Source organism: Arvicola amphibius, chromosome 14 (genome assembly GCF_903992535.2).
Source record: "Arvicola amphibius chromosome 14, mArvAmp1.2, whole genome shotgun sequence".
Taxonomy (NCBI): Eukaryota; Metazoa; Chordata; class Mammalia; order Rodentia; family Cricetidae; genus Arvicola; species Arvicola amphibius.
This window is the reverse complement of record NC_052060.1, coordinates 48,055,990-48,079,285: the sequence shown is the minus strand read 5'-3', so window position 1 is coordinate 48,079,285 and position 23,296 is coordinate 48,055,990. Positions and strand designations below refer to the sequence as shown.

General features: G+C 38.7%; 1 protein-coding gene across 3 annotated transcripts in view; it reads left to right on the top strand.

Moving 5' to 3' along the window:
* Pdlim5 (PDZ and LIM domain 5) overlaps positions 1 to 21,851 on the top strand; it is a 168,146-nt gene extending 146,295 nt beyond the window's left edge. For all 3 annotated transcript variants that reach the window (XM_038311021.2, XM_038311018.2, XM_038311019.2), the window contains exons 9-13: positions 312 to 486; positions 11,998 to 12,178; positions 13,958 to 14,078; positions 16,796 to 16,911; positions 18,903 to 21,851. In XM_038311021.2, the coding sequence (XP_038166949.1) occupies positions 312 to 486; positions 11,998 to 12,178; positions 13,958 to 14,078; positions 16,796 to 16,911; positions 18,903 to 18,992 (683 nt within the window). In that variant the 3' untranslated portion in view covers positions 18,993 to 21,851. The remainder of the gene's footprint in view (positions 1 to 311; positions 487 to 11,997; positions 12,179 to 13,957; positions 14,079 to 16,795; positions 16,912 to 18,902) is intronic.
* The last annotated feature ends 1,445 nt before the right edge of the window (positions 21,852 to 23,296 follow it).

Here is a 23,296-nt window from a genome sequence, read left to right as displayed (position 1 = left end):
TCAACACATTGAAGTTTCCTATATGCCTGTGATATATTTCGAACTAAGCCTAATTAGTTCAGGTGAGCAGAGATAACTAGATGGAAAGAAATATGTCACCTATGATAGTCACCTTACCATATCTCCTGTGAAAGTAAGAAAGAAGTAGATTCACACCATGGCTATCGCTCATATTGTGTGCTAATCCTTGGCTTTATATTCTCAGTTCACCTGTTTAACTACAGTGCCAGTGGATAACCAGTAATTTGTTATTATTGAAAAGTTCATATTCGGCTTGTTCACATTCTACTTCTCTTATATTTAACTTCTAGCGCCTTCTACTGCAAGAATTACAAACAGCGGGACTTCTTCAGGTACAGGGGTACCTGCGAACTCAGCTGCGGGGCCGCCCCAGCCAGGTGACCAGGACACACTGGTGCAGAGAGCCGAGCACATTCCAGCGGGGAAGCGAACTCCCATGTGTGCCCACTGCAATCAAGTCATCAGGTCAGTCAGTCCTGAAGTTTTCTTCAAAATACTTAATACCAGTGTGGTTGTTTTTTAATGGTCTTTAATGTATATAATTTTATTAGTAAAAAATTCTTGCTAAAACACTGATAGGATTAAAGTGTATAACCATATCAATTTTAATGAAAAGTAACCCCAGGCTCCCTAAAAATAAAACTAAAATATTGATTGTGTCAGTTATTCATTTCTACCAGATCTAAAACAATATAGTTATTAATATAGTAGTCCTTCAGAAATATTAAAATTGTAAGGCTTGAAGGTACTCTGAGATCTCAACCTTATTATTCTACAAATTATACAAAGGAACACTTTTATTTACTTGGAAAATGACTTGTAACACGAAAGAAAGAACTTTGAGCCCTGGAGAAGAATCAGTAATTGTAGACCTTTGTATCTCTTCGAGGCACCATAAGTATTAGAATGGGTTAGTACCCCCGTCTTTAGAGTATTTCCTTCCAAATCTATTTTATTGTCTCTTAAATTCCAAAAAGAGGGAAATGCCTGGAGATCTTTTAATCATATTGTACCGGAGCTTATTAAATCTCAGCATTCTTATGAGTGGCCTTTAAAATGTTATTAGGTGTATATGTGAATGCTGGTGCAGACATCTCACCAGAAAGACCCTGTTGCCTCTTTGTGAGTTGCGTTGTTGGCAGTAAAAGTAGTTGTTTGAAATTATTGCTTACATTCTCTTCTTTTTAAATTGTCCTGTTTTGAAACAGTTGAAACAATGGGGCCTATAAAAACAAAGAAATGTAAGACTGACATTTCCCCCTTTCCTGTTATATTAATATTGTCTAGCATTATATTTCTAGGTCACTTTTAATATGGAAGATAGGATGCTCCAGTGATTTAAACACAAAATATAAATAAATATTCCTCTTAACCTTTCAGTAATTGGATACCAGGTCAAGAACTCAGTAAATAGCTCAAGATTAAAATAGATTCATGCTTCTATTTTAAAGATGTTCACGTGTGACAATTTAAAAATGTACAAAAAACAGAAAGGAAAAGCCCAAAAGCTACTACCCAAGATAACCACTATTAGTTTTCTAGCTTATAGATTCTTGGGGAAAGGCAAGGAGCAGTTCTAGCAGAGGGTTTCACTCCAGCCCAGAGCTTGTCATGTCCTCTAAACTGGCCTCAGACTCTGACAAGGTAGGATTCTACTTGTGAACCACCTTGCCCAGCCTAGTTTAAACTTTTAAAACATGCACACAAAAACCAAGTCTTATAGAAATAGAATAGATTTTTAATTGTTTCTCATGTAAATTATATCTTCTTCATACAAATGTGACTACTAAAGAACATTTGAACAATGACAACGCCAGCAGACATGCTGACATGGAAGAGGGGAATTTCACAAGCTCCAGCCCTAGATGAAGAATTGTAGCTAAGTTATGATAGCTGAAAGAGGGGGAATTAGTCCTTAAGTCCTTAGAGATGAGCCCCTAAATGGTTATTCAATACCAAATGGTCAGCCTGTGAAATCATATACATATAAGCAACACTAAACAGACTGTGTGTGTGTGTCTATAAAAAGAGGTCATGAATTTGTGAGAAAGTGAGGGGAATGGGACATAGGAGGGGTAAAAGGGAGGAAAGGAAAGGGTTACAATGTATTTAATAGTATTTTGATTATTTTTTTTTTGTAAAAAGAATTTATCAATAGCCACGGTGGTAGTAATAATGATTCTGAAGAAAAGGGCCAGAGCAGTGGAGGTCTCCAGTCTAGGGCAGCATACACTGAGCAGAAGGCATTGAGTAAGTTAGGTATTTAATGACTCAGAGTTTGGTCAACTTGGTTTTAATTGGTTGGTCATTTTTCTGCAAGTTTCTGTAGAGTTTCTATTTTACAGAAAGAATCTATATAAAATCTAGTGTAACCCTGCTTTATTCTAATTAGTAAAATGGTAATTTTAATTACTACTTGCACTTCGTTGAATTTTTAGATTTAATGTTAATAAATACAAACTCTGACATGAAACAAGGTTCTGCAAGTTACCTTACTGTGGTTACCTGCACTGGCGCTAAGTGATATGGTACTCTGAATTATAACATTCTTTGTGGAAGTAGAAATGGCTGTTTTGTGTGCTGCTGTAAGCTGCTGCGTAATAAGCTAACATGTCAGAGCTTGTCAGTTGCTAATTCATGACTGATTATCAACTTCAGTCCTCTCCTATAACCCAGCTTTTAGTGTCTCTTTTTAATATGGCAAAAATAGGACATTAAAAGTAGAAGTGCCGTGCACCATTCCTCCTTGCCTTAGTTCCAGATTTAGTGGTAGACCGAGATGCTTTGATGTACAGACATTCTGTTTTATGAGATAAATATGTATTCAGCCAATGAGATGAATGGCCATCACTAACTGTTCCCTCATCTGCTCAACTTTACATTGTTCTGTATGATCCAGCTCTTGGTATCATTTAAGCACTGGAGCTTCAATTACTAAGGAAGTGAACAGGGATGGGGATTAGCTCATGTCAAGATCATGTAACAATCATTAACATAGCACATTTGCCTGGTGCTCAAGTGCTACAGCAGCTTGCATACCCTGCAGTCGGCGCAGAGGCCTTGGTCAAAGCATAAATCCAGTTCTTGCCCTCGGTGTCAGTATTACTTACCAAAGCAAGAAGGTGTTGGATCAAGTGACATTATCTGGGACACCTGTTTTTAAAATGAGCTGCAGTTGTAGGCATAATATTATACCCTGGCAAACCGGGAAGTGCAAAGTTGGGTTTATGTTGTTAGTTTTCCATTAGTTATGTTTTAGAAGAGTTAGTTGCCTTCAGAAAATGGAAAAGATCTGACGTTAGCAACTGAAGTGATTGTCTTCATAAGGCATACTTACCCATACTTGATTTTTCATTTTGTTTTAATATTTAAGTTTTTTGTGTTTATTTGAATCTTGAGAAGTTTATGGGTGTTACCCCTAACTCATACTTAAAGGCATATACTTTGACTAATTACAAATGCATAAGATATTATATTTAGAAAAATTTTCTGAAGCTTTCATTTAGAACATTTGAAATTCAACTAGGATGGAACTAACAGTTTTTCACCTCTCATGCTTGTGACTGTATTGACTGAGTACAATAGCAACACATACAGAAGGTGACTAATGTAGGCCAGGCCAGGTTCTGTTTCCTGGTGGAGCAACAGGCATATGAAGGACCCAGCTTACTTCCTGAATATTGCATCATTAAAATCAGTTGTTATTTGTACTGCACAGGGTTAATGGAGCTGCTCATGTTTAGTGTCTTAACAACTATTTGAAGGAGTCAGAAATACGGGATGCATAGATTTTGTCCTAGGTATAGAGTGTTAGCATTGAATGGTAGTCATGTTACTAGGTATAGAGTGTTAGCATTGAATGGTAGTCATGTTACTGGGTATAGAGTGTTAGTATTGAATGGTAGTCATGTTACTAGGTATAGAGTGTTAGTATTGAATGGTAGTCATGTTACTAGGTATAGAGTGTTAGTATTGAATGGTAGTCATGTTACTAGGTATAGAGTGTTAATATTGAATGGTAGTCATGTTACTAGGCATAGAGTGTTAGCATTGAATGGTAGTCATGTTACTAGGTATAGAGTGTTAGCATTGAATGGTAGTCATGTTACTAGGTATAGAGTGTTAGCATTGAATGGTAGTCATGTTACTAGGTATAGAGTGTTAGCATTGAATGGTAGTCATGTTACTAGGTATAGAGTGTTAGTATTGAATGGTAGTCATGTTACTAGGTATAGAGTGTTAGTATTGAATGGTAGTCATGTTACTAGGTATAGAGTGTTAGCATTGAATGGTAGTCATGTTATTGTTAGTCCATCTCTCCTGCACCGCAGCACCAGAACCACAGTCAAGCACCTCCTTGTTTATTCTGTAGAGAAAAGGAATTTTTGTTTTACTGAGATGTTCTGCACAGTAATTTTTAAGCACTTTCATAAGGAGAGCTTTTTGCCTACTGCACCATCCATTTCAATCTCTGAACTCTTTTCAACTTCTTTATTTATAGGTCTTTTTTATTGTCCCTTCTGGTTCAGATTTTATTTGAAAATAAAAGGTTTCCTGGCTTAATGTATCAGCTGCTGAATTCAAGAAAACAATTGAAAACATTGACCAAGATTTATAGGCAAGATATAAACCAAGATTTTATTGTTCACTATACAAAAAAAAAAAAAACGAAAAGAACGGAAGAGTCTAGCATCTGTATTTGCGATACAGTGTCGCCATTAAGATCCTGCTTGGATGGCAGTGCTCAGTGAGCTCTTAAATATTCCAGATGTTGTGCAAAGTATTTTACCTAAATGTGTGTTACCAGCTAGTGATTACATTTCCTATTGATACTGTGTATCCCACGTGAGGAGACTGAAGCACAGACAACTCACACATTTGTCAAAACTGCTTGCATTGGAAATAATATTGTCCAAGGTTTAGTTCGTATTTACTAACTCCATTTTCTTCATGTCTGTAACAACCACTGTCTAGGAGAATGCTTACGCACATGACAAAAGTTTAGAACTATAAAATAAGGATCAAACAAAGTTAAGCAAGGTAATCATAAAGCCAGCTGTGGGGTGATATTTTGTTTGTGCTGCAACAAACAAAGCTTGCCTGAAGATCAGAGAAGCAGAGTAGCCAGCCACTAGGGTTCCTACCTCTACGAAATCCTCAGACCAAAATGGCTAAGAGCCTGTCTCTAGGAATCCTCAGACTGAATGCCTTGAACTCCTGTCTTTTCCTATCTTATTCGCTCTCTGGCCAGCCATATCCCTTCCTGTCTCCACCTCCCTAGTGCTGGGATTAAAGGTATGTTGACTCCCAAGTACTGGGATTAAAGGTATGAGCTACCACCACCTGGATCTGTTTCTCTTTTAGAGTAGGTCAATCTCATATAGCCTAGGGTAACCTTTAACTCACAGAGATCTGTCTGCCTCTGTCTCCCAAGTACTGGTATTAAAGGTACGTGCCACCACTACCTGGCCTCTATGACTTACTAGTGGCTGAGCTCTGCATTCTGATTTTTCAGGCACACTTTATTTGTTAGGTTACAAATAAAATATCACCATACAGCTGTTTATTAAATGTTGATACTACTCAAGAACTCTATTGGTGTTTGTGTGAATTTTTAATATTTAAAGAGTTCAAATTGGCTGGTGTATAACTTTCCATCCTGAGTTATTAGAAAAAGTGAAGACTAAACAGAAGACTAAGCAGAAGAAAAGAGAAACAAGGATTGAAGCAGAAATTAATGAAGGGTTGGAGATGGCTCGGTGGTTAAGAGCACTTGTTACTCTTGCGATTTCTAGCAGTCATATGGTTGCTCACAACCGTTCCTTAGTCCAGTTTCTAGGTATCTGATACCCTCTTCTAACCTCCATGGGTACCATTTATGTACTTGGTGTACATACATACGTGCAGGCAAAACATTCATACGCATAAAATAAAAAGTATATGTTTTTTAAAAAAGAAAGTAACGGAGAGAGAATTAAAACAGAAAAAAAGCAGTGAAACCAAAAATTGATTCATTGAAAAATTTTTTAAAAAGCCTATTAACTTAGTAATTTTTCTTTTTCAGTTCAAGATTGTTTTATGAGAAATAATAGAATTCAGAATTTTGAGAGCAACCCGCACGTGTCTACAGTTTCTGTGAGTTGAGAGGAGTGGTAGATATGGTTCAGCTGAGTCTCTAGTGAGACTTCACCAGGCTGAAATCAAGGTGCAGTTACCTGGTGGTCTGGCTCTTCTTCAAGCTCCTTTGGAGTGTGACTACTTGCAGAATTCAGTATCTAAAGCTGAAGGGCTGAGTTGCTCACCCCCTAGAAGCTGCTGTCACCCTAGTCTGCTGATGTGACTATTCCTCTCTTCCTTGGCACCAGCCTCTCAGCATCTGCTGCCCTTCTTTACTTTCCTACAGAGCTCCCTGATTAGGTCAGGCCCTTCTAGGATCATATGTCCTTTGATTTGCTCAGGGTAGACGAGTAAAGGAATCCTTTGTACAGATTATATAATCTAATGATAGTAGCAATGTCTTATTTAACATCCAATGGGAGCATTTATTCCAGGCATGTATACATGTGTACACCTTCTCCCCTCAGGCTTCTCCAGCTTGGTTAGTAATATCCCTGCTCACAGTTGCTCAGACCTCATGTGATTTGCCTGCCAATCTGTTTGGTACAGACATTTGTACTGTGTATGTGAGTGTGTGTGTGCATATGTGTCCAGTCTGAATTATTCTCCTTGTTCACTTCTCCCTGTTCCTACTGCTATCCTAATCCCAGACAATATCATTTCTCACCCAGGGTAACAGAGTTCATTGCTAAGAAATCTTTCAGCTATGCCCTTGCCCTATAGTCGTGACCAACACAGTAGCTCTATGAATCTCTTTTTCCCAGTTCAAAACTACTTTATTCATTAAATAAATAAAACAAACAAAACTAATCTACATATTCAATAATTGCTGTAGTAATTATAGGTAATATACAAACTTATTCAAACAAATGGTACTCATTTAGTTTTACAGAGCATATAAATAACTTTGTTGTCAGAAATGCCAAACTTCCTTGTACGGTGTCTGTACCATTTTGCATTCCTGCCTCTCTCTATGAGAGTGTCAACACATCCTCTTCAGCACTTGCTCAAACAAATCATGTCAACTCTCTGGCTTAGCATTGTGTGGAAGTGAGACTCTATGCAATGGATTCTCTGAAGGCTCTACTTAATTGGCTCTGCTCCATCCCCCTTCATTATTTCTCTCTGGGGTGGGATGAGATGGACATTAGTGAACATTGTTGTGAGAGAGAAAGAAGTACATTTTATAATTGTAAGATGTTTAATCCACTAAGATGGTGTGACAATTACATAAATATATTCAGCCATCAGTAGATCCATCTACTGTACCATCTGGGCTTTACACGATTTTAACTTTGTAGTTTGTTATCTACATGATTTTGGGAAAGTTGGCAAATTCTAATGTTTTCTTCCTCGGTGTAATGGATTCATTTCTGTTGCTGAGGCTGCCTGTGGATTAAATAACAGGGGAAGCAAGCAGTCAGTGCTGATATGTAAAATAATCCGGATTGCTAGGTTGTGCTCCTTTAGATACCAGCTTCTTTTCCCTTTCTATTTGTAAGTTTTTGTTTTTCTCCGAACTCAGCTTCTTTCCCAAAGTTGTTTGCAGTAGCCATTCCTCTCAGCCAATCAGATACCTTGACTTTTCCCTTCCTTTCTTTTGTCAGCCAACATGTCTTTAGTAGGGCTGAGGGTGGAGTACTGTAAGGGGAGATGAATATTTAATTTCACCTTGCAGTTATCCAAGCTTGTCATTCCAGTTCACAGGTGGAAACCTAATCCCACCTGGAGCAAGAACTTCTTTAGTGTTAATCCGCTGTTAATGAATTTGTTAAATTAGTGTTTGCTGACACACAGAAGGAAGTATTTCCTTCTACATAAAAGGGCTTGCTGTTTAATCTACACATAACCCCATGGGCACTGGAGGGAAGCAATCTTTCACTGGAGCAAGGAGGATCCAGTTAGGCTGGCTTTTTCCCTCTTGTTCTGGCTTAGAGAAAGTAGCTCTGATAAAAGCAAGACCCACTGTCTCCTCATATTTTAAAGGTACAGAGTCATGTCCTCTCCTGTTGAGTATTTTCTTTACTGCTCATGTTTGAAAACAAAAAACAATGAGACATTTCAAAGTTCTTCTTTTAATAGACTAGACTATATTTTTGATTGTTAAGCTTTGTGCCCAAAAGGTATTTTTTTAATAACTTTTAAAGAATATATGCAATGGCCGGGCAGTGGTGGCGGTGGCACACACCTTTAATCCCAGTACTTGGGAGGCAGAGGCAGGCGGATCTCTGTGAGTTCAAAGCCAGCCTGGTCTACAAGAGCTAGTCCAGGACAGGCCCCAAAGCTACAGAAAAACCTTGTCTCGAAAAACCACACACACACACACACACACACACACACACACACACACACACACACACACACACACAGTGTGGTGGGGAAGCACTGGTGCAAACCACAGAAAAGCCCGGGATCCCCAGGGCAAGCTAATTAGCTAGGCTAGCTGGGATTGACATGCTCGGAATTCAGCAAGAGATCCTACTTCAATGTGCAGTGAGGAGAGTGCTCAATAAAGAAAGCTGATGCCAGGTTTATGCTTCTGAACACACATGCATGCATACGTATAAGTATGCATACACCGCATATAGCTTCATCAAAACACACGAGAATACTCGGGCACAAGCACCAAAAAGGAATACATGAAATGTTAGCCTTCTGAATTGCAAAGGGGTACAGGAGTGAAATCATGGGTAGGGCCGTTCAGAGTGAAACAAATGTGTAGATAGACACTATTACCATAAAGACCCACAGAGTTACCTGTAATCAGGCTTCCCATTTGATTTCTCTTTGGTTTGGTTTTTTTGCAGTCTACTGCTTAATGTGATTAAAAAAAATAAAATGATTACTCAAGGGAGTCCAAACTGCTTGTTGCAGAAATCTGGTAGGAAATTTTTCACGGAGCTCATGTGTGCTCTAAGAGGACCCGCTCATTAGCTTCCAGAAGAACAGGGATGAATATCATGAGGCTGCTTCCTATAGCAATGGTTTATACTGGCTAATGTAACATACCAAACATTGCTTATAAAAGAATGATTCTCAGAGGGCTAGGTTTGGTCAAGGCTGTGATCCAATTCTTGGGTTCTGATTTGGTCAGAACACATACTTAAGAAAATCTAGGAAACAGACTGTATGTTCCTACCCAGTTATTAGATGAGTGTGTCCCATCCCCCCAGGGAAACCTCCTCAGCTATTTGGGATTAGTAGATGTGCTCCAGTGTCAAAATTTTCATTTTTAATCCAAGCCCACATCAGTATTTACATTTCGGAAGAATGCAGAGTCTGAGGTTGAAACGACTTCTTTTAAAAACGGAGTAACCAATAAGGATCCAGGCTTTAAGGCCATTGCGCCTGTGATGAGGTGAAGATGTTTCCTAATGAAAAACTCAGGCTAACATTTTAAAAATGTTTACATGTGTTATAATATCCACACAGAATGTGACATAAAGTCCTACTGTACCCTACATTATAGTCACAATAAGTTTATCCTGGAGGTTTCTTTGATCTACACAGTCCAGATACATAGCTTTTGGGAAAGCTTAGAGCACTTAGAAAATTTTGTTCACTTTTGAGACTGTGACTTCTTGATTGAGTTTGTGGAGTGACAGTATTTATAAAGCTGTCACAAACAGAGGGATAGCCTACTGGAGGTAACATATTTGTTTGTAAGAGATGACACACAGCTATTTCTTTTCTTTTAGAAATAATGAACAGATGCCTTCCTTACTAGTCATGCAAAACTGTAGTACCTGAAGTACTGAAGGGGACCTGAAGTATTCCCTTGGTCACCCTGAAATTTTAATAATAGTATACTAATTACTTCAACTATTGCCAGCCCGTGTACAAAAGAGTATCACATTCCTAATAAGCAGGCTAGGAAAAAAAAATAAAACTAGAGAACACTTTCTTATGTTTCACAGAAAAACTAAGTTGAATTTATATCAATGCTGCCTGACTCTTGTAGAATTGAGGGCTGGATCTGAGTTAACACTAGTGATTTTGCGAAGAAAATTAGTATGTGGATTTGGATATGTTGGTACCAGACTTGGTGATGGGGAGCAATCACCAATTACCAAATAGTTGGGTTTTTTTTGGGGGGGTGCATATGTGCGTGTGTTTGTATGTACGTAGAGTGTACATGAGTATCTGGGTGTGTGTACTCACGTATGGGTATGCAGAAGCCACAGGAAGGCACTGGATGTACTCTGCCTTGCTCTGACACAAAGTCTCTCACTGAACCAGAAGCTCCCCTTCCCGACAAGGACAGTCAGCCATGGAGCACTCAGATTCCTCCTGTTCCCAACCCCAAATCCGTAGTTACAGGCTCGTGCAGCTGTACCCTGTGAGATAGTGATTGAATGCAGATTTGTGTTTTCACAGGGTAGAAGCTGCTCTGCTTGGTGTTCATTGCCGTGGCATCCTGTTAGTACTCCGCCTACACGGCCAGTGCTCCGTGCTTGCTGACGGTTGCAATTGCCCGTGGTTGACCTGTGATGCCGGTTGACAGTAGTGAGATAGGAAGCAGAGTCTCGGTGGACCAGAGCAATACACTGGGAAGCAGATGTGTCAGCCCTTAGCTCTGTAATATTATGATGTCTGGCATATCTTTCGAATACTCTTTGTCCATCTGTTGAACTGAGTTCATAATAATGCCCTGGTCTATCTCACAAGAATGTTGCATGAACAAATTAAATAAGTGTAAAAGTGCCTTGGAGGTAAAGCCATTCCATGAATAAAAGTTAGTGTGATGTAGCTACCGAAAAGTGTGTTACAGAGGTTAGTCTGCTTCAGCTCCGAAGGCTTCTAACCTGATAAGGCTTCCTAATGGGTTCCTGTTAGTGAACCAGGCACATCTTACCAGTTTATGACTATAGTATTTAAGGGGATAGATCTCTATATAAATCTTTGTTACCTTGGTAAAAATACGCATTGAAATGAGTCTTAGCTGGCCATGGTGTAGTTCATATCTATAATCCTAAGTGCTTGGAAGGCTGAGGCAGGAGGATCATGAATTTGAAGCCTCCAGGGCTACCTATTCAGTTTTAGGCCAGTTTAGGCTACAAAGTAAGATCTTGTCCCTCCCCCATTCCCAACTCTGTCATATTTAGAGAAAGGGAAGGAGGGATTGGTAAATGTTGGATATAAAACTTCAATCATGCAAGATGAATGACTTCTGGAGATTACTGTAGAACATCAGCTGATGTTTGGTAGCATTATCATACATAGTTAAATACATTTTGAGGGTAGATCTCATATTGAATGCTCTTAATGCAAATAAAATTTTAATTAGTCATATTTGAATGAAATAAAAGCCTTCCAACTAGCTTCAAACAACTGATAAGGTACAACTCAGATTCTGTGATTAATTTAGAAGCTGAATTTGAAACATTTACTCAAGTTGAGAAATAAACATATGACATCATATGTAGGGAAGAAAGGCTGAAGCCTCTTGGGAAATTATTATTCTTAAGGATAAACATCGCCAAGTTGAGATTTTTTTCCAGTTCTGCTCCTGTCTTAAACATGTATTTTCTGATGCTGCTTCTCCATCTCAGCATTCTCATTCTCAGCCATAATAGTGTATACAAAATGACTCACTGTAACGCAGTCAGAGGTGCCCCAGATCCCAAGCAGGTGGGAAAGAGGAGGAGGTAACTTCGCTAGGAGGATCTGCAGAGCACTCTTGTTTCTCTTCCCCTTTGTCGTCATACGGTCTCTGTGTAGGTTGTCAGTTCCACTATGCCGGTGCTGAAGAAGGAAATCAAGCAGACAGTTAACTAGACATATGTGAGAAGAGATTCTCCCCAGGCCACCGTCAGACACTTTCATCTTTGGGTCAAGTTGGTCTCTTTCCTTTGGCAGGGGTCCTTTCCTTGTGGCTCTGGGGAAGTCTTGGCACCCAGAAGAATTTAACTGTGCTCACTGCAAAAACACGATGGCCTACATTGGGTTTGTTGAGGAGAAGGGAGCACTGTACTGCGAGCTATGTTATGAGAAGTTCTTTGCTCCTGAATGTGGCCGGTGCCAGGGGAAGATCCTAGGGGTGAGTGCTTGAAACTTCTCTGTTTTGGTGTATCCTAAAGCTATGCCGATTCTTATAATAAATCTTTTCATTATTTTTACTTTTTATTTTCTTCTTGTTTTATCAACCCTCTCTGCTTTTTTTAGTTGTGTTTATTATAAAACAAAACTTAACAGAGCTCTAAGGAAGTATATCAGACTCCTGGGGTTAGTTGTCTTTGGTTTTCCCTTACTGAGGGCTGGCTTGTCTGGCGAAAGTCTAGCCACTATGGGAAGAATAATTGACTGTGGGTGTGCTACCTCAGCAGGACCCTGTTTGCTCAGGAATGAAGAGGTCGTCCCAGACCACACACAGGAGCTTTCAGGACTGACACCTTCGCTGGTGTAAATTAAATTCCATAGCTTTTATAAGAGCAGCCTTTCCCTACTTGTCAGAGTTCAGGCATAGGACACTGATCTCATAAAATATATAAAATTTGTAAAATATGAAGCTTATAATATTTTATTTGAATAACTATAATGTTTAAAACTGTTATTTCAGTTATAGAAGTGTACATATGATAGGAAAAACATTTCAAGCTATACTTTTTTGGCAAAAGAAAGAAATAATGATGAATAGGTGCACTTCATGTCATATAACATCCAGTTTCAGTGACATTGAGGAGTCAGGTGTCTACTATAGGTGACCAGTAGTGGGGGGGGTTGATTTTAGAAGAAACCAGTGTTCATGGCTTTAACATATACAAGTTGGAATGGTTTTGCTGAATTCTACTTACTACTCTTAATATCAAAATGCAATAATGAAACTATAGAAAAATTTGAATTATGGAGAACATGCTTAAGTAGCTGTAAAAATAGTTACAGTTATAAATATGCCACCTGACCAATTTCTGTGCTATTAATTTGTACAATGTGTTGGTAATAAAGGATATAATGGCTAGCCTGTTCTCCTAAGTGCTGACAGATAATCAGTTAGTAAGCTGTATATTAAAGTGCTATTTAGTGAATAAACATATTCTGTGGATTAGAGCATAATTAATAAAAATCAAGAATTGTAAAAGCCATTAGACTATAGGAAGTGAAAGAAAGAATTTCCATGTTATTAAATATTCTTCAGAAATTATTTTTCAGTTGCTTTACATCTTCTCAATCAAATCGTTGAAATAATTCTTGAAAAACTAACAACCCAAACCTTTTACTGATTAAAATCTCTTCCTGGCCTTGTGTCTCGGAGTATTTAACCAGGAGGACATTGTGGGCTAGGATCCTTGCTTTTATGGTTCACACTTTACTCGATGGAGTAAGTGCACAGTCAGCCACAGCTGATTCCAAAAAGCTAAACACTCAATGAGCTGATTGGATTATACTGATTACATTATTGCTTCCATAATGCACTGGAGTTTAGGTTTGTTTTAGTTTTTAAATGCTTTCCCTTCCTTCATGACATTTTCAAGATAATGCCACGAAAGTTTTTCAGGTTAATGCATCCTGACACCCTTTGAAAGAAAGCAGAATGTGTTGTAGCAAGCATTTATGTGATCCTTCCCTTAGTCACTGCATGTGAAGGCTTAGTAATAGTGATTATTTTGTTTTTGGATTTGTATTTATGGAAAGCATACATATTGAATAGCTTTCAGTGATGTGTGAATCTGTCACAAAGTTTCTCGTTTCTTTGATGAAAAGTTCAAGACAAAGATGAAATACTATGTCTACGTTAAGCTAGCGTGGTACAACAGTAAGTGTAGGTATTGGTGTGTTTATTGTCGTCTTTTTTAAAAATCCATCTGCCTTTCTATAACAGGAAGTCATCAATGCTTTGAAACAAACCTGGCACGTGTCCTGTTTTGTGTGTGTGGCCTGTGGAAAACCCATTCGAAACAATGTTTTCCACTTGGAAGATGGAGAGCCATACTGTGAGACTGGTGAGATAATAAATAAACCTTTAGTGCCTTAATTAAGTATAAAGCTAAATCACTTATGTTTCTGTAAAACTGAAAGAGAAGTGTAGGCCAATGAGTTTTCCTTATTATTTTAGAGGCATTACACATTATATATTACTCAATATATAAAACAAAATAAAACAAAACAAAATAATAAAAACTGTTCATGACTTTGTCAACATAAACATTTCCAACTTCATCATTAACATCACGAACATTAAGAAGATTAACATTACTTAGTAGGATAAATATGTTCGAATCTCCAATCATTATAGATATAAATTCTACCCAAAATGTACCTTAAAGCCACTTGTTGTGGTAATCAATACCTCGTGGTTATAAATAAACATGAGAAATGTTTAACATTCGAATGTCATTGCTTTGCTTTTTAAAGCCACAACCTTGAATAAAAAAAAAAAGTTAAGTCATTTGCTACCTTTACTGAATAGAAAAGTAATCTTGGCTTAGATTGCTCTCCAGTAAAGATGTTCTTAATGATTTAGGTTCTACCTGAACACCCAGCACTTCCTTTTCCTTTGCCACATTTGCAAGTGAACATTCTTACCATTTGTTCCTTATTCAGATATTGCATATTTCAAAATATGAAGCATGCTTTCCTTTATCTTGCCTCTACTAACTACCATTAGCTGAATTCCCACTGTTGAGTTTTAATCTTATTTTAGATTGAAATTCAAAGTGTGGTCCTAGAAGAAGGGATTATTGCCCAGTGGTAAAGTTAAAGAGACTATCAGCCTTTGTCTGCAGCTGGCTCAGCATCACTTGCTCAGTACTCTGGTTTTCATGGTCTCCTTAGCCCCTTAGTTAGGAAGGGTTTGGCTCTGTTCCAGATTGCTCACCAGGAAACCCCAGAACCTCCAATAAAATACCCCATGTGTTGTTAGCAGTATAAGTTGACTGTAAAGTTTCTACCATCTTCAGAGTATCTCGTGTTCTACAGCTTATTTTTTCTGAAGAGAGACTTGGGATCTGTTTAGTTGATTGGCTGGCTTGTGAATTTTTTAGCAGCTTTGTAAGACATGACTAACTGAAAAACATAAACATCTATCTAGGTTATGATGCTTAATGTCTTCTAAGAAATCATGACATAAAACGAATGCATTGCTAGCAGAGGGGACTCATGGTCTAAATTTTACTCTTTTTCTCTTAATCTTCAACTAGTTCTTAGTAGTGTTCCCATCTCAGTAGATGGCTACATTTTCCACTGTCCAAACGCCTAGGATTTCTCTCTCTGTTCTTCCGAAACAGAATCTAACAAGTAATTCTGGCAATTCCACATCCAGTGGATATTAGATAAGCATCTCCTTCTCTCTCCAGTGTGCCCAGCTTGCTCTCACTCTTTGCCTGGACTTCCCAAAAGCAGCCGCAGAGTAATTGGTGCAATGTCAACAATAGCAGATTGTGCTTGTATCCTGTAAATGGCATCTTCTAGAATGAGAACCTTCCTCCTTGCTGCTTTGCCAGATTTATCGTCTGCCTCTTTACATTCTGACACTAGATTTAACCCATATCTTATCCCTTTATTATTTCTGAACATGACTAAGATTTTATTTCTGGCTCCTCCAGGGCCTTCATACTTAACAGTTTCTTCTAACTAGAATATTTTCAGCGTGATTCCTCCTTGTTCTTTGAGTCTCATCATGACTGTTATGTACGAGAGAAGGTTTTCTTCACTCTCCTATAATGTAGTACGTACCTGTGCCCCTAACTGTTCTGTATCATAGCACTGGGTTTTTGCTTCATTGTACTTATCACAGTCTGAACTGAAGCCTCATGTGACGAACATCCACGCCTGTCCGTTTTACCTCTCTGCCTCATAGAGTCTATGGAGGTGTATTCCACATGTGGTGCTAAAGAATATTTGTCTCAAGCTGCATGTTATATGATCCCTCCCCTCCAGTGTCAGCTGGATTGACTTTGTTAAAGGCCAAAAGTTGACTCATAGGTCAACACAGTAGTGAAGTTGAATATAAGAGAATAACAATGTGACAGTACTCCTATTTAATAATAGAAAAGGGACAAGGCCACTTTCATCAGAAGGGAATCCTGTTAGTATTTTAGAACTAATCCAGCAAGTTATTCGTGTTGTCTGACTAAAGATTTCCAGTATGGAGTCATAAATCTGGAAGGAAGATATAACAAAAGAAAGTGTGGCTGGTTTTATTGGCATAGTCCAGCTAGGAATTCATTCATGAAAGTGTCCTGAAACCTGTATTTGAATGTTAACCAGTAAGATTTGACACGTTTGCTCTCAGTTTATCTTAACGAGGCTCATTGTTGCAAATGATTGAGAGTCCTCTTACCGTTCCTCCACACGTTCAAGTGTACTGAGAACCGCACAGAAAAGCGGTCTCCTGTGGAATGCATCTGGACATTTAAACAGAGAGACACGGAACACAGGATATACAATAAAACTAAATTTCATAGTAGGTTTGCCATGCTGGACGTACATCCCAAGCAAGGTAGTGGTTCCTCTGCAGAAACTGTCCTGTTTCACATCCAGTCCAGTGAGGAAATCCCCACCAAGCTGTCCCACCACCAGTGGGTATTGTATTCCTCAGTTCCACCTCAGTCTTAGCCTTTGTATCTCATCTAACTCCCATTTTACCACTGTTTTCTGTGACCTGCCGTTCCAAAGCCTCACCGTGTACAAATTACATCTCTCTCCTAACCTGATGCAGATTATTATGCTCTTTTTGGAACAATATGCCGTGGATGCGAATTCCCCATAGAAGCTGGCGACATGTTCCTTGAAGCTCTGGGCTACACCTGGCATGATACTTGCTTTGTGTGCTCGGTAAGTCAGCTACTGTCCTGGTCAAAGTTTAGTGCTCGGGAAGTAACAGCACTTGAGTCTTTCCTTTCCTCGAAAGAAATGAACACTGTTTTTTGATGTTCTTAAAAGTTGGGTTTGACATTATTTGGCATATAATAAGATCTTACCCCAAAGAAAATATGACTTTTAATGTGTTCTTATCTCTAAGAAGAAGATTTTTGCCCTTTTTTAAAATATGAGTTCTTTTCTTAAATTCCATTATTAAACAGTTTAAGTTATTTTTGACACATTGGGTATTTCTTAAATAGAAGACAAATTCTAAAAAACCAGATAGCCAGCAAGATGTCTCAATTTTTTTTCCTGACTGAGAAATAGCACATGAATTTTCTTTTCTTTCTGAAACAGTAATGGACATGCAAAAGAATTTTACCTATTTCATTTGCTACTTTAATGTTCTTGGTTTTGATTTGATTTGATTTGTTTTTGGTGTTTGTATGTGTATGTGTGTGTTCATGTGTTTACGTTATTACAGAGACTGAAGGACGACCTCACGTGTCGCCTTCAGAACCCTGGCCCCTCCTTTGAGACAGGGTTTCTCATGGGCCTAGAACCTACCAATTGGGCTAAATGGGCTGGCCAGATAGCCCCCAGGGGAACCCTTTTTTCTTCACTTTTCCAGCCTTGGGATTACAAGCATGCATGTACCATGACACCCAGCACTTGTACATGGTTTTTGGGGCTCAAACTCAAGTGCTTTGTTGATGGAGCTATCCCCAACAGCTCCTTGTGGAGACTGGAGACTTGGTCTCACTGTGTAGCTCTGGCAGACCTGGAACTCCCTATGTCAATGATGAGGCTGACTTTAAATTCATGGAGATCCACCTGCCTCTGCCTCCTGAGTTTTGTGACAAAAGGTGTGCATCACTATACCTGGCCTTCTGAGTTTTATTTTTAATGATTCAGACAGATAAAAAAATTAACACTGACCCTAAGATAAGTTTGATCATTTATAAAGCTCATATTCAATAAAGATGCTACATTCTAGTATTTGATATCTGTTACTGCTGTTAGATGTAATATATCTAACAGTGTTTGATACCCATTCTATAAAAGAATAGGTAATAGTGAAATCAAATGATTTCTCCAAACGTCTTCTTTGAACACTTCTTGTTTTTACTTCGTTCATCGTTCAGACTTCATAAAGCGTATAAAAAGGAACTTTACATATTTGCCTTCTCAGGAAAGCCTTCTCATGAAAGTCGTCATTTGCAAGATAGCAGAAACGACATGAAGGGAAAAGTCGGGGTGGCCTGAGCACAAAACCACCGAGCAGGCAGATACTGCCCAAGATGTTCTCTGTAGAGTCAAGTTAAATCAGTTCTTTCACAAAGCATAGCTTTATCCAGAAAGGAAAGGAAATTCAGCCTGTAGAGACAGTAGAGATGCCTAAGTGATTACGAACTCTTGCTGCTCTTTGGGTCCCAACACTCCTATCAGTCAACCCCCAACCAGGGCTCTCAGTGCATCTCATTCCCCAAAGCACCTCCACTCACATACACATACCATACTCAGACTCATACACATAATAAAAAATAAAGTAAAAGATAAAAATAATCTATGGCCAATATATAACAGAATAGACTGACATTGGGTTTGGTCATATTTGGCAAAGCTGTTGAGCTGTTTCTTTTTTAATTCGTTAATTTTTTTATAAGAGGAAACATTTAAAAGATTGATTAGAATTTGTATACTTAGTGTGAGTCTTTGATGTAATAAAGTTTTCATTAGGACTAAATGTTTCCCTCTTGGTAAAGAAGAGCGATCGTCAGTGTTTTAAATAAACACTGCTTTTCCAAGATGACATAAAATGTCATAGTAATCATTGACGTGTCAGGGTATCTGACACAACTATCCACAGAGCTTGTAATCTTACTCACTGGGGACAGTCATTTCCCTTCGGGAGATTTGGTTTAAATAATGATATTCTTTTAAGTAACTCTTCTTTTTTGCAGGTGTGTTGTGAAAGTTTGGAAGGTCAGACATTTTTCTCCAAGAAGGACAAGCCTCTTTGCAAAAAACATGCTCATTCTGTGAATTTTTGAAAATCAACAGTTCCAGAAAAGAGAAGAAATTTGAAGAAAAGGGGGAAAATTAAAATTTTATCATTTAATTTTTAGTTTTAATATTTATATGGGGTTATAAAATAATAATAACTCTGAATGGATAAACTCCAACATTAAAAACCCAGTCTGTGAGAAAATGTTTGGCTTCTGAAAGTCACAGACAGTTTGGGGTTTATTATGACTAGCCTGTCTTTTCTGCCCATGAAGTAGCCTTTATAAAAATCAATTTCCTGACTACCAAACTCTTCTTAGAATAAATTAGCAAAGGATTACAGTTTAGAATTAAAAACTCTAGCCTCTATGCTGAAGTGATACTTTCTTTCCTTGTAACTATGAGAATCCACAGAGGGCAATATAAGTGCCTTAGACTTTATTAATAAGAATAATTGCTTGATAAACTCATTTTATCTTTAAAATAGTAAGTAGGAGTTTAAATAAACTTTATGAGTAGGACTATGCTATCTTTTTTTTTTTTTTAGTCTGTGTACATGCTTTGGTCTTACCATTGGTCCTCTTAGTAAGACAGCCCAGGGGAGTTTTTGATCGTAGTTTGTCATGCAATAAGAGATGCTGTGATCTCCTGTGTTCTTCCCAAGCCGCCATATTGCTTACAGCTCACGGATGCTGATCTCTTCAGATGGGGCAGTTTGTTTGTACTGGGTGTGGCTCATCACCTGGGCTAGGCTGCAGTGTTTCTCATCTCTTATGCTGACGTGAAGATAATTCAGTAGTGCTAGACTAATAGTTTTCTCTCTGTCTTTAAAGAGAGTAGGTAGAAGATAAAGGAGCTAGATATTGGGAAAATAAAGCAGTTGAGAAGTAAAAAAGACTCCCTTTCAGATAATGAACTGATTAGTGTTTACAGTGGTACCACTGACTGACGATCTGGAAACTCTTTGCCCGGTAATTTTTTTTTTTTCGATTGAGGATTAGGATAAGATCCAAGTTAATGTTGTTACTGTTTGGTGTTGTTGTTTTTGTTGTTGTTTGCTTATTTGGGGTAGTTCTGGGGTTTTGCTTGTTTGCCTGGGATTTTTTCCTGTCAGTAGGAAGTAAATCCCCTCTCGTGGTGTGATCGTGGAGTTAGGCGACTTCTATTTCCTGACGTTTGGAAGTACAGGGAACCATGACAATCGCCCTCCTTGTCCTGTCATGTGTTCTCCTTGATCGGGCAGAGCCTTGTAGTCAGGAGAGTAGCTGTGAGAAAGCCATGCAGCGTGGCTCACTGCCCAGTGAGAAAACAAATTATGGCATTGGATATTTTTGTCTTTGTTTCTACAATGAATGAAAGCCCATGATCCTGCTGAGTTGTAACTAAATCTGTTGGGAGCATGGAGCTTTCAAAATTCAGATAGAGGACCCAGTTCTTGCTGCCCCATCTGTAAAGAGCACCTGTGCGTGCGTGCGTGCGTGCGTGTGTGTGTGTGTGTGTGTGTGTGTGCACATGCACACATGTGGAGGAGACCATAGGCTACAGTATTTGTTTAACCACCCCTGAACTTTCAAGGTATCTGTCCTGAAAGCTGCTAATTTATGGTCTAGTAAATTTATATTATATGCAGATAATAATGAACTGGAGGATAAATGAACAGGAAGGGTGGCACACGTTATAAACCGGAAGTGTCTCCAGTAGCGGCCCAGACGGCCTCCTCACCTGTGCTTGTCCAAGTCAGTGCTGGAATGTAGTGCTCACATTAGATCATGTTGCTGCTCCAGTGACCCATAGCAGACTTGCTGGCTCAGGTGCATTATTTCTCATCTGAATGTCAGGCTTTGGCTTTATACTACAAAAGAATGGGTTTTTTTGTCTTTTAGATGCTATGCCATGATAATATTTCACAACTCATTGGCAGTTGCATAGTCAAATAATTTTCTTTGACTTGGATTTATTACAAAGTTGCCTTTCCTTAAGGTTTTCACTTTTATTAAACCTTTATTTCTCTGTTACTTGTGAAATATAATACTGCATTTTATAATGTCGTATTTCTCTGAATTTAATCTCTAAAATGGTAGTGCGGCTTGCTAATTTGGCGTTGTGTCTTTATTCTTTGCCTTTCTCGTTGTACGGCAAGTTTCGTTTCGGTTCCTAAAACAGTGGCTTCTGGAAGATGAGTTCTCACCATAACCAGAAGAGCCTTCTGCAGTGAGGATCGGCATGCTTCGTTACCAGCATGGATCCTTAAGTACCAGGCAGAGCACTTTATCCTCCCGGCAGACTCCCTGAGTATCTCGTACAAATCCTCTGTGTCAGTAGCATTTTTTCATTATTACGTTTTCAACATACAACATTGAGGTTTTCTCGTGCTAAATGTTTATTTTGAAAGTTTGCTTGATAAGCTCCAGATGAAAACAATAGTGCATAATTCTTAGTGTCCCTTATTCGATTTCTCATTTTTGAGACTTCTATGGGCCCAGATTGATATTCTTTCTCTAATTTTTCTGGACGGCTGTTGCCTATTGAAATAGGAACCTCTGCTTATGTTCATAGCCACTCCGTGTTTCCTGTTAGTAGGGTTACCTTCTCCATGTAAAACTAAAGCCAAATTATTTGGCCACAGTATTAAAAGTCATCATTTATCTTTCAAATATTGATATAAGACCGTATTTAAAATCCTCTACAACAAAATGTACTCTTTTTAAGGAATCCTAGATACTTAATGTGTAATCTGCCATACCTGTCAATCATTGTCTTTTGTTTCCTTGCATTTTTCAGTTTGTATGTAGTTACTCTTCTGCTTTTGGATATGTTTTCTAATTAATAAAATCACACGAGAAATATAATCTGTATAGTAATACCTTAATGAGCACGTACTCAATAAACACCTGCAGTGATGATGACACATGCCTGGTTTTTCTCTCTGGGTGGTATGTGATTTCACTTAAGTGAACATGGGGAGAAGTCACGTTCCTTCCTTACAGGACTAGAGAAGATGTACTAGCCCCCGAAGAACCTCTGCCATGGTATTGGCCAATCCCAATGACCCAGAAACAGGACATTTGAAAATACTGCATTTACTGTGTTATCCACCTTTTGTGCTTTGCATGTATAATGTATAAAAGACATGTTTATAAGTTAGTAGATAAGCTGTCTTTAAATATGTTTGTTGCTGAAATGATCCATTGGAATGACCTAGTATCATGCCTTGTTATGTCATGGATTGTAGGCAGAGAACAAATTCCCTGCTCTTTTCATTTGGCTGAGCCAGGCTATGTGCAGCTCAGCTCAGTCTCATTAGCTGACTGGTCATTGCTATGTAGGCTCACTCGCCTTTTACTCATTTGTTTAGTGGCTGGAGGGGGATATTTTTTCCTAACTGTATAAATTAAGGGATGTCTGTGTTTCAGGCTGTTCATTGGGAATGGGAGAGAAACTCAAGTCTATTTTGCCCACAGTATATTAAACTCCAGAAGCCAAACTTTTAAGGGCATCGAGTCTGCATCTGACATTTTAATAGCTGCTGTTTGGTTTCTGTCAATCACGTCATTGCACATTAAAATGCACCGACAGAATAAGAGATCTGTCATTCCTTCGTTAAGAAACAGTAATCCAGTACGAGATTTATAGGCTTACGTCTCAACTGTGTGTTCACAATAAACCCCCCTTCGGTGCTGAAACCAGAGCAAGCCTCCCTGCTAGTCACTGTTTTCTACTCACATGTCCCCAGTATAAGATTATCAAAGGTTTTCTGACTGAACTACATATAAAAATCCTTTTGCCAGCAAAAGCTTAATTTAGCTTGGCAGTTTCCCTTTCTGAGTACTCTCTCAGACAAGATCTTGGTTATATCAGAAACACATAGGCACTATGTATTATTAGCAGGCCTGGTGTTAATTAGGGAGAATTACCAGAAATAGTTTGCCTTGTGGAAATTTATTACAGAATCACACTTGACTGATGGCAGAATAGGAGTTGCTGAGAGAGAGCAGCTCCCACTCATAACCACTAATTAATAGGGTGCCAAAATTCCGCAGAGAAAGTTTCATCCCAAGTGTGGGAGCCTCACAGGGAAAATGGTTCCTGTGCAGTACTTAAAATTTAACAGAGGAAAGGAACCGGACACATGGCTACCTAACAGAATAGCAGGCTGCGGGGGCATTGGGCTGTATGAATGAAAGGGCTTAACTCAGTAAGTGCCGAGCCCCAGAGTGGCCGGAGTCTGAAGAGGTTATACATTTTGTTTGGTTTCCTGACCAGATCTCACTATGTAGCCTAGGCTGGCTTGAAATTAGAAATCCTTCTTCTTCCTCGATCTCCTGAGTCCTGGGATGCCCTGCTTACACCA